Consider the following 11393-nt stretch of genomic DNA (forward strand, 5'->3'; position numbering starts at 1 on the left):
AAAAAAAAAGTTGGTTGGGGTGAAGCGCCAATTGGGCTTATCGTTATCGGGAAAATCAGCAGAGGCCAATCGAAAGTTAGCAGTTCGTCCTTGTCACTCAGGTACCCCGCGCGGGGCAATTCTAGTGAGTGCGCCGCTGGAACCTGATGGGAGCCCCTGAACTAACACCCACCTACCTTACCTGGGCATCACCTACGATCGTCCGAACTGTCACACTTCACTTCAGACGCCGCCACGAAACGGACATGCAATGTTATTTATCAAGAGCATGTGTTTAATTCCCGGCTGTTTAACGAATTACGAGCGTCAGCATGATGGCATGCGCCGGTTCATTGGTCAATCCAACTCAATCATCGCCTTCGCGTCTGGGAACGTTTCCGGAACCCAAGACAACCTTCGCCCTTTCTTCCATGCCCATCAGCCGGAGAACGCCAGCGATCATGTGCAGAACAATCGTCAAAACTCCAAGAACAATTATCGGGAGCAATGTGTAGGTTGTGAAGACTAAGAGAGCAATAAGTTAGTGAGAAAATCAACACGAACGATGAGTCCGTCAGGATGACTTACACACTCCGCCTCCGGTCTGCTTCACCACATCGAACAGCTCTCCGCGCATGATGTCGAGAGCTCCCTTCTCCCACTTCCACGGACCAACAAGACGAAACTTGCTGTTAAAGTTGGATCCCATGGCCCATGTCAAAAACGCCTTGAAACCCTGGCGTCTCATGAAAGTGAACGTTGGGGCGGCACCCATATCGAGGGCAAGCTGGTACGCGTACGATTCCTGCTCAACTCCGTGCTTGGTCTTGAAGAAATCATGCCCGCCTCGTGCCTTGAGTGCATAGTCGATTTCGTAGTGAGCTACAGAATCCGCGTATTCAGAAGGCGAGGGAATCTGCTGCTGATACTTGTGACGAAGGAGATTGAAGACCCAAAGCTGTGCTTGCAACTCTGCGAGCGGGGGTATGGCGCCTGCATTCAAGTAAGCATCTTTTCGGGGCCTACGATGATTCCAGGATGACTTACCTATTCCAGGCCGTACAAACCCAATGAAGCCAGCCGTGACATCCCCACGTCTCCATATGCCACGAATGTTCAAATCATCTGGTTTCGGGTAGCCCTCCCCTAAGAAAATAAAGCGGCGAACATATCCTGTAGCGAGCACAAGCAGGTCCGGTCGCAACACCTTCGAAGTCGCTTCCTTCTGATCGAGTCTTTCACTGCGGGGAAAGATTGCAGTCCCGGATTTTGTGAACGAGATGGGCCAAGGTGCGGTCATAATCTTTCTTCCCCCGGTATCCTTCAGCTCAACATTCATCACAAATGCTCGAATGCGGGAGAGAAGGTCTGTTGCGCGATGACCTTCATTAAGATATGGGAGTGCGCGATCTGACTTGACAAGAAACACTAGTACAGTCAGCTGAGTTGTCAGGAGCTTCCGCTGGAGTAAACTCACGAGAATCGGCGTTATTCCGGTCTCCTTCTATTTGGCCAACCCATTGGTCAGGACCTGCGAGGGTCCCCCCCGATATGAAATGAAGAAATTTCAACGTCTTGTCATACAAGACCCATGGCAGTCGAGAATGCTGTAGTCTCTCTGGCAGGTATGCTGTATCAAGTACACTGGCGATGGCCGTGTCTACTGGCTTCTGATAAGGAGCTGGTTTCACAACCCTCATCACTATCGGGATTGGCAGTACCTGGCAAAGTAAGCCAAATGAACAACTCTGCTTTTGGTTGCATGTTACGTACCTTCTTGGCGCAGTAAAACCCATCTTTGTGGCACATCACCACCTCCCTAGCGTTGGAGGTGACGGCCAAGTGAGCCAGATCCATGGCAGTCTCGCCCGCTCCCAGAATCATCACTGATGTGTTTTTGCCAAATTGACGTCCGCTCTTGACTTCCGAAGAATGGAGTACAGACGACACGTTTTCCAAGCCCTCGATGGCAGGTATCGACGGGATATTGTTCAAACCAGAACAGATAGCGACTGCGTCACAGTCCCAAGACAGCTCTTCAGGTCTGGGTTCGTTATCACCGCCAGACCTTCTGTCAACATGACGCTTGTAGAAGACTCTGTGGTTGCCCTGAGTAAGTCGTAACACTTGAATAATCTCAGTCTGGGTCTCGATCAAGTCCCAGAGTCCGAATTTCGTGCAGTACGCTTCAAGATAGCGCACATACTCTTCCATAGGAAGAAAATCTGGAAGCTCCTTGGCGACTCTGAAGTCCGAAAATGCCGTCAGATACTTGGACGAAACCATCTGTCTCCAAAGTCAGCCTATTGTGTGATTGATCCATACTCTCTCCGATGACGGGCGTCGCAATAGAATGAACCAAAGCTTGATATAAGGAGGTCAGAGTGACATATCATATACATACTTCTGCATCCTCGTATACCTTGTGTCTGTACACGCCTCCTATGCTTTTCTCCCGCTCGAAGATCCGAATTTCAATCTCAGGCACGCCGAAATATTGCTTGGCCTGGCTTAGGTACTTGGCAGTAACAAGACCAGACGCACCGGCGCCTATGATGGCAACTTTCATCGACTTCATGCTGAGGATAGTCTACCGTTGAAAAAATATTGTTTTGGCGAAGAGATCTGCTTGCTGAGACTCTTGCTACTATTCAGATTTTCAAAGGTCAGGGGGCTGTGGTCGGGTAGTTGGACCAACAAGCACCAGAACAAAGCCTAATTATGTTGATGTCCCAGAATAGAACAGCCAATCAGAATGTGCAAGACCAGAAAGAATGATCGTTTGGTTGTCTCTTGGAATGGAAGCAGGGCGCTGTAAGCTCAGTAATATAGAACACCAGATGTTCCCGTGGTCGCAGAAAAATCTCGGTATTGATCGGTGCCTGGATGTTGTTCAGCGGTCATGTGGCGCGGATGGGCACACCCGGCTAAGAAACCCGATTGTATTGGGGGCCGAGGGGGCCATTCTTGGAGCGGATCTTACGGGGGGCAGAGGTAAGGAAAATTTGACATAAAAGACTTTCAGCAGAGTGACACATAATCAGCGGTGTGGTTTACACACAAAGATAGGGCGACCACGGTGTGGTACCAGACCTAAGAGAGGCCATTTCATTCATCGTGAACAGCTCCGTATGTTCGGTGATGAGGATAAGTGCCCGGCTTTGAGATAGAAATTTGGGACTCCACAAGAGACAATACCGCAGGCCTACTACAGCTCCAAATGCCTCATTTCCGGGCGAATAAATGAGACACTATGCCCCTTACTGGAATGGTATGCTATCGAAATGTGTATGAAGGATCTGGGCTTACTACCATAGCGAATGACTCCTGCCTCTTACTTGCAAGCAGGGCTGACAGTAGCTGAACTTGATAATGTGCCAAGGTGGCGGAGCCAGCCCCCAACTGAATTCCGAGGTTTCGGTGGAGAGTTCAGTTGCGTAATTAGATTTCGGGCGAAGCTGAACCAACTTCTGGCCATGATTGGTCTGTCACATATTGCACTCAATCGGGCGCGGGAACAGCCAAAATGCTGTGAGTTCCTTTCCGACCTGTCATATCTCGATCATATTATGCATGTTTGCTGGAGTGGCGATGGCGACTCTCACAACGCGTAGTAAACAACGAAATGATTTCTGCATGCGTGCGAATTTCGCAGCGATTTGGGTTTACTGTGTGACGGATAATCGTTTGGCGGGTGTTACATCCTGTAGGGAAAACGCACTTTCATCCCTAGGACAACTCGTACCACAGAATGGCATATCATGACATATTCTTTGTTACTCTTCATACACTTAGACGTAAATCTGTTACTTGATGGCATTATATATGTTGTAATGACAGCCTGCAGTTGCGTGTAGAACATCCGACGATGCAACCAAATTGATATCATTGTATTATGCCGATGCTCTCCGTCTCTTTTCCTCATTCAACCTCTCTATTTCCTCCCTCGGCCACCGCAGAAAGTCTGCAAACTCTGGACCCAAGTACAAAGCGACCCCATGAAGAATGTGACTGGCCCAGCCATCCATGTACCATAGCCAGTCCAGTGTCTTGAGGAGAACAACGAAATGCGCCAAGATCAGAAGCGCGACGTGTTTCTTCTCCTTGAGACATTCCACAAACTCGTCCTCCATGCGATAAACCCACGCAATGATAATTTCCATCTTTCCATCAAAGGCATGTCGTGGCTTTTGCGCGGTGCCAAAGGTTTTGGCAAAGCACTCGGACAGATCGGTCACCACCTTCTCGTAAATCCGTGAGTTCTGGTCATTAGTCACAGCTATTAGGTCGGAGATCCTGCGTACAGCCGGTTCCCACTCGACAAGTCTCTCTGTCATCTTCTCTGCGGGTGGCTCCTCCTCAGGTTGCTCTGTCGGCATTGGTCCCAGGACACCAGCGAATATGGCATGGAAACCAATCGTTTCCACAACCATCCTAACTCCCCGCAAAAGTTCAAACCATGCTACTTCTGCGCCATCGGATATAATGAGAAGATGACCTGGGCTTGGCCGTTGTGCAAAACTATACGAGCAGACCAGTGTTGAGGCTATATACAGCGCCCCGGCATTCTCTGTGTTCAAGTTGGGTAGAATATCCATGATTTGGCGAAGACCGATAGAGTAATGCCCATCAGCAATTAATTCGAAACGAGCTGCTTCATCAGACCTTTGTCGCGCTAGGTGTAACGCAGACACTGCTAGCAGCAAATGCAGGACGCAGTGATTGCTGAACGCCAGGCGTGGTACCTTTTCTCGCCAGAGACGAAAATCACCAGGACAAAGATCATCCGAAGTCATATAGTGATGCTGCAGTTCCATATCATCAACTGTCCACATCCACATCGGACTTGGTAATGTTGGCGGGCAGTCTGTAGTGAGGGGCAAGTCGCAGGGCGTCGACCCCAAGCTCATGATATCTGGCAATTCTGAGTCGGCAACGCTAGAGTATGGAGGACTCGGCCCTTGAAGAACCGGGTCCCAGTTCTTGCGAGGGCGACCCCTTTTCCTCGGCTGGAGAGCAGCGTTTGCTTCGGGTGTTGTTTCTGGTATTGAATGAGGGTCCGGTTGAGTAGCGACAAGCGCGAACTCGCACGTAATGAGTGCTTTCAAGCACTGCCCGCATCTAGGTTTGACTTCGTCACACTACATGTATGTGAAGGTCAGAAAATGGTCAAAAAAATATAAAGTGGAAAAAAAAAAAAAAAAAAAGGAATTCCCCTTCCGCGGAGGATGTGTGCTTACCTTGATTCTTCTTCTTTTACAACTTTTGCAGCCGTTTCGTGATTTTTTGTGGGATCTCCTCTTCGCGACGTGACATGTCGTGCATGTGCAGCCCGGGTCGCCATGTTTTGGATTTGAGGCGCTGGTTTCGCTCATTTCAACTACTCAATATTGCAAAGATTTCTCAAGTTCGTATTGACATGGAAGAACGAGACTTACTCCGCTGGTGGGCAGCAGGCAAGGAGAAAGACGGCGGTTGAAGAAACCACCTCATGGCAAAGCGGCGGTTGGCGCCGCTAAATAAGGCTCAACAGGCCTCTAGCTTCCCCTGAACGGCACTGCCACATGTGGTGCCAAACATGCCAAACAGGGTAGTCCCCGCTGTGGAGGCGGCGGTTGGCCGCAATCGAACTTCGGCTCAGTGGGTGACTCTTCCACTAACAAATGCAACTTCGATTTTGTTGAAGAGGTGCCATGCGGCCACAGAGACTTCCAGTGATGTATCCTTCTGCTGCATTGGAAATCAGTTCAACATCTGCCTCTCAAAGCAGGACAGACCTGTAGACTCTAGTCATATCGCTGGTTTGGCTGTTCCCTGTTTCAATGAGGACTGGGCCCAGTGAGTTCTGTTCGCTCTGTACGGATGGCGCGTTAAGAGTGTCGACGAAGCTCGGGAATAGCGATGACTGTGGGGTGAGGCAGATGACAATTCCGGATCCACAGACTCCGAGCCATCGACCAGACCATTCGGCTTGACAAACTCCAGACGAGCTAGAAAAGAGAAGAGAAAGAAGTATTTATGTTCAGAAACAACTCTTCACTCATTGAAGAAAGTACCGTGAGATGCTCATGTCTGTAGCCTCCGTCTGCGGCGGGTCGTGCTGGAGCCTAGGCGCCTAGCGCATTCTTCTGGGGGAGAGCTGCGTAAACGAATGAAGCGTGAGAGATTTTCGTATTAATACGAAAATACGTCATGGCCTGGGTCCATCAATAACACACCCAGCCAACCACGATCGTTCTTAACGAAAAGGCTTTGCGGTCTTCTATTACTCTCTTTCTTTATCAAACTAACACACTACCCCCTGTGCCCCTCCCGGAACTGACTATCCTTCACCCTGATAATAAGCAAGCATTCAATCCCCTTGATGCACGTACCCCGGCGGAACCCCACTGAGGCCTTGTACCGATGATTCAGTATTCAACTGCCGTAGTCGATCTGAACGTCTCGCAGAAACCATTTACATTCCTTGCATTTTCATACTGTCTCCCTGAGACTGGTAGCCTTCAGTAACAGGTGCGTATTGGGTTCGGCCTATCACCTCATTCTCGTGCTGAATCAGGACGCAGCAAGGGCACCAGTACGCCGTACAGCAGTCGCCACACTCGCTGCCGTCGATTCCAAACTGCTGACGGATGTCGGTTCGCTTGCTCATAAGATATCTTTCATTTGGAAAAGAGAAGTTAGCAGCTGGTCAAGGCTTGCTCGGCATGTGGAAACCCGCAAATCTAACGGGAGGAGTCTGGGAAACGGGCATTACTTACAACCAGCCAAACCCAATAGAGCCTAGAGCGGATATCATAAAACATTCTCCATTGAGAGGTGAGTAGTTTGTTAGGTTGGGATCTCTCATGCGTTCGGATGTCTTTCCGAAAACTGCGCGCCAGGGTTCACGTCAGTACATTACATTGATGGACCCAACTGCGTTGAAGTCTACTGACCCAAGCATGGCAACCACGTGGCCATCATGCAAGTGCCGCATGGGGAACAATCCATGAGACTGCTGTTCCACTCTCGTTGCGCCATGATGCTCTTGCAGAAGAAGGATTCTGGTTGTATGGATGCGTGCCGCGTGTGGAGCCTGGCGTAGTCGGTACAGCACGACCGTAAGGTAGGTCTTGGAAAGAAGTCCGGGTAAAGATATGGAAACAAGTAGAGATCGACTAAGAGGTGGTTTCGATTGTCAAATGAGTGAATTGGAACATAAAGGAGTGGCAGTCTGGAGCGACAGAGTTCGCTGGCTTGTGTCAGCGTCGACCTCCTTTATACGCTTGCTGGCCTCCGGCAAAAATTGACGATTCCGTCGAAGAGCTCAAGCTTCTCGGTCAGTACGCATTGATATTACCTAATTTTCAATTCGTTTTCCAATCAGCTTCTTGAAATGTCATCTTTGCGGAGTATCTACCAGGGTGTGCATCGCGGAAAGGGTACGATCAGTATCAAAAAGACCGTATCGAATACGAATTATTATGTCAGCAAAGTTTCGACCCTCAACGCCACGACTCCTTTTGGACACTTGAGATAATCAATAGCCTGTGGAGGACATATTTTGCTTGAGCTAATTTAATTGAAACTCTTGTATTCAGGACTATGTATCTTCAAGTTCAAGAATTGCGTCACCTGCGCCGATGAATGCCACCGAGCCACCATCCGTTGGTACTGATGCCTCTGATGAAGACATAGCGACTGAGGTATGTTACTGTCGACCTCAGACGCTTGCCTCCGTTGACTTTTCAATTTTGTATTACTTTGGAAGCGGAGGTAGGATTTCGATTCCCTTCAGACTGCAAAACTTCCAACAGGTATCAAGGCGATCTTCAAGACAGGAAACCAGGTGAAGCACGTGTGGGGATTACGCGAACATTCTTCCGTCATTCTTAACTACAATATTACGGCTTTGACACTCTAAATAGAGGCACTGCATTCAATGGTAGGACGAATGTTCTGACTTCGTGTCAGTCCACGAGTGAAAAATGGACGCATCGCGGTGTCTTCAACCCTCAGCGCAGGACGTACTTGTCGTGGTAATGTCGTGCCAAGAATTGCTGTCTCCCGAAGAGACATAGATCACGCGATCAAATGCCAATTGCGTCAACTGCCGCATACCGCCGAGAGAAGAACCCCCCAGAAGCTATATCTTTGATGTTCTTGGCAGTCTGATGCAAGAGCTTGGCAACTTCAGCTGGCAGGTGTCACCGTGTGAAGCCGTGACGCTGGCATAGCCACGATGAAAGCTTGGCGCTGAGCAATGCCTCCGAACAAGAACCATCCAACGTCCAATTGCATTTCAGAATGCTACTGACAGCTCTGCGGTTAGTTGCAGCGGTCCGAATCTAAGTTTGCCAAGCTTGTGCTATCTTGATTAAGATATCATTCCGGATGATGTGCACCACGATGCTCCCGGTGTTTCTTTAGTAGCATGGGCTGCGGTGCCAATGTTTCAAGTCAATCGGAGGAGTATCCAAACATCGACGCATCCTCAACAGCCAACGAAATGTCTTTTTGTTTTCTTGGCTGATTCTATTTCTATCTAAAATAAGTAAGCGAATGTTGCACCTGGCTTCACCAAGGCAGCTATCTACGGTTCATTCAGAGGCGCCGGAGTGAACGAAGTGTCGTGGGACGGCCCGTGTAGTAGCGCTAGCACCATGTGCGGTGGATCATGACCGGATCCATCACCGGAGAAGGGGGACTGCGTATATCACTTCTTCATATTCACTTCGCCAAGCACTTGGCCGTTGTCAATGTGACGATTCTTTGTCATTATTCTTCTGTTTGATGCTAGCGACATACTGCCATCCTGTCTATGCTATGCCAAATCCCCTTTTTGATGTACATTAAATCTAGTAAAACGTTGCGACGACACATGAGTCAAGTAAAGGTATTCCCTATAGTTGGGAATGGGTATAGTGCATTTAGAAGTGAGGAGCGTTGAGGAAAAGACCCATGAGGACACCACCAAGGGTACCAGCAACGGGGATGGTCATGATCCAGGAGAAGACCAAGAGGCCGACACGCTGGAAGTTGACGGCCTTGAGGGTGCCGTTGCAAAGACCAACACCGACGGTAGCTCCAGTAATGCACATGGAGGTGGAGACAGGCAGGGAAAACTGAGAGAAGACGAGGACGGTGATGGCGGCACCCATCTCCATGGAGCTGCCACGACTGGGGGAGTGGTAGGTAATCTTGTTGCCCATGACTGCTTCTTGTTAGTGAATGGTTCGAATATAGTGCTTGAATCGGTAGCTTACCCTTCATGATGTTGTAACCGTAGGTGATGAGACCGAGAGAGATAGTGGCAGAGAGGACAGCAAGCTGCCATACGGGGACGGGAGCCTTGGCGGCAGCGGCGTTACCAGTGCTCCAGGCAGAGTAGATGACAGCCCAGGGACCGACGGAGTTACCGATATCGTTGGCACCGTGGGCGAAAGAGGCAGTGCAGGCAGTGATGATCTGGACGAAAGAGTAGGTGTGCTCGACCTCGTTGGGGTACTTCTTGGCGGCGCCGTAGACGCGCTTCATGCGCTCACCCTCGGGAGTACCGGCAATACCAGTCTGGGCAGCGTGGATGTCGTAGTGGAGACCGTAGAGAGCACCGACAGTGATCATGGCGGGAATGCGCTTGAGCATAATCTTCATGTTGTGGAACTCGTAAATCTGGCCGGGGCCCATAGGGTTGTCGCGGAGGAGGCGCATGGCCCAGCCGAGAGGACCACGCTTCTTGAGGAGCTTTGCGTGCAGCTTGGCCTCGCCTTCAGCCTGGAGCTGCTTGTAGGAAGGTCCCTGACCAATCTCGGCGGCGGCCAGAGACTTCTCGTGGGGAATGGAGGTCTCCTTGCTCTCCTTGAGAGGCTCGTCGCCAGAGTCGGAGGCCTGGGAAGACTCGTTGTGGCGGGGAAGCTGCTCGTCCTCCTCGTCCTCCTGGACGACGGCGTAGTTGGGAACCTTGGCCTGCTCAGCGTCGGCGGGAGCGGGGCGCTTGAACAGAAGGGGGCCCTGAATGAAGTGGTACCACTTGATGGTGTAGTCCTTCTTGATAACCTTGGCGTGGACGAAGGGGACGAAGAAGAGAGCGGCCATGACAGCGAGACCACCGCCAGTTCCCATGGTGACGGCGGCAACGTACCAAGAGGGCTTCTTGTTCAGGCCCAGGTTGGGAGATCCTTTGTAGACGATGGAAAGCGTGCAGACGGTACCGGCGATGAGGAAGAAGAAGGGCGAGGTGTAGACAGCCCAAGGGACCGGGTTCTTGCGGACGTGGACCACGAGCTTGATGAGCATGAAGATGATGGCACCGAAACATCCCGAGATGGCGGGAGCCATGCCCAGACCAGCGAAGATGGCACCGAGACCCTTTCCGTTGTTCCATCCCCATTGGACCTTGTCGGCGCCAGCGGTAGCAACACCGACACCAGCAACGGCGGAAATCAAGGAGTAGGTGGAGGAGACGTGGGCGGAGTGTCGCGTGCACCACATGACCCAGGAAGAAGCAGCGGCGAGGGCGCAGGTGAAGGCGAGCATCTGGACACCGGCATTGTCGTTGAAGGCGGAGTTGGGGATGATGCCGTTCTTAATGGTCTCGGCAGTACGGGCACCGACGGTGATGGCTCCTAGCATCTCGAAGATGGTGCCGAAGATCATGGCCTGTCTGTAGGTAATGGATCGCGACGACACACTGGTCGCCCAAGCGTTCGCAACATCGTCTGAAGGTTCATGCGAGTCAGCCTTTGAAAGTCTATCTCATCGCGTGCAGATCGGTGATGGAGGGGCACTGAGGCCACCTTCCGTTGCACAAGCAACTTGACCAGCCGGATCGGAGTTGTTACTTACTAGCACCGTTGTTGTATGCGTCAAGCATGGCAAAAAAAGTGCCAATGGCAAAGACATAGGTGTACTGATCGAGCGCCATTGTGACTGACTGCCGCTTGGCTGTGGCTTTGCGAGCAGAAGTGTTGTTGGTCTCGAGGAATGAGGGGAAGGGGGCGCTTGCTGAGGGACAGGACAGACATACAAGGCGATTACGATGAGGGACGAGCGCACACGATAGACCTTATATGTGTCTGCTTGGCGGATGCTGGTTTACCGCAGAACGAGGGCGTGGCGGCCATCAGCGGATGCAGAGACCAAACTCTGACTCCAAAGACTCTGCCCACACCCCATGCCCATGCCCCGCCCCATGTCTCTCCAGGTTCAGTTGCTGAACCATGTTCCCCTCTTCGTCTCGAGTCCTCAACTGCGGTATTCGTAAAGAGACGCCTCTCCCACATGGTTGTCCGTGGTCGATGAACCAGACCCGATGGACGGATGGCAGACTGGACGGGATGGATGCATCAAGGATGATAGATGGGGTTAGCGTGCCAAGATGTCGGTATCCCTAGCATACTAGTTCGGATCCACCCAGCAAGCTTTATTTGGGC

General features: G+C 51.0%; 2 protein-coding genes across 2 annotated transcripts; both read right to left on the bottom strand.

Moving 5' to 3' along the window:
- Positions 1 to 346: 346 nt before the first annotated feature.
- Positions 347 to 2557, bottom strand: COL26b_010544 (uncharacterized protein; the record flags this gene model as incomplete). The annotated part of the gene is made up of 5 exons (XM_053183239.1): positions 347 to 504; positions 568 to 972; positions 1027 to 1204; positions 1753 to 2265; positions 2384 to 2557. The coding sequence occupies 5 exons, from the start codon at positions 2555 to 2557 to the stop codon at positions 347 to 349; spliced, it is 1428 nt and encodes a 475-aa protein (XP_053032807.1).
- Positions 2558 to 8891: 6334 nt separating this feature from the next.
- On the bottom strand, positions 8892 to 10885 carry COL26b_010545 (uncharacterized protein; the record flags this gene model as incomplete). The annotated part of the gene is made up of 3 exons (XM_053183240.1): positions 8892 to 9175; positions 9228 to 10679; positions 10807 to 10885. The coding sequence occupies 3 exons, from the start codon at positions 10883 to 10885 to the stop codon at positions 8892 to 8894; spliced, it is 1815 nt and encodes a 604-aa protein (XP_053032808.1).
- Positions 10886 to 11393: the final 508 nt, after the last annotated feature.

Source organism: Colletotrichum chrysophilum, assembly GCF_026319265.1.
Source record: "Colletotrichum chrysophilum strain AFK26 chromosome Unknown scaffold_114, whole genome shotgun sequence".
Lineage (NCBI taxonomy): Eukaryota > Fungi > Ascomycota > Sordariomycetes > Glomerellales > Glomerellaceae > Colletotrichum > Colletotrichum chrysophilum.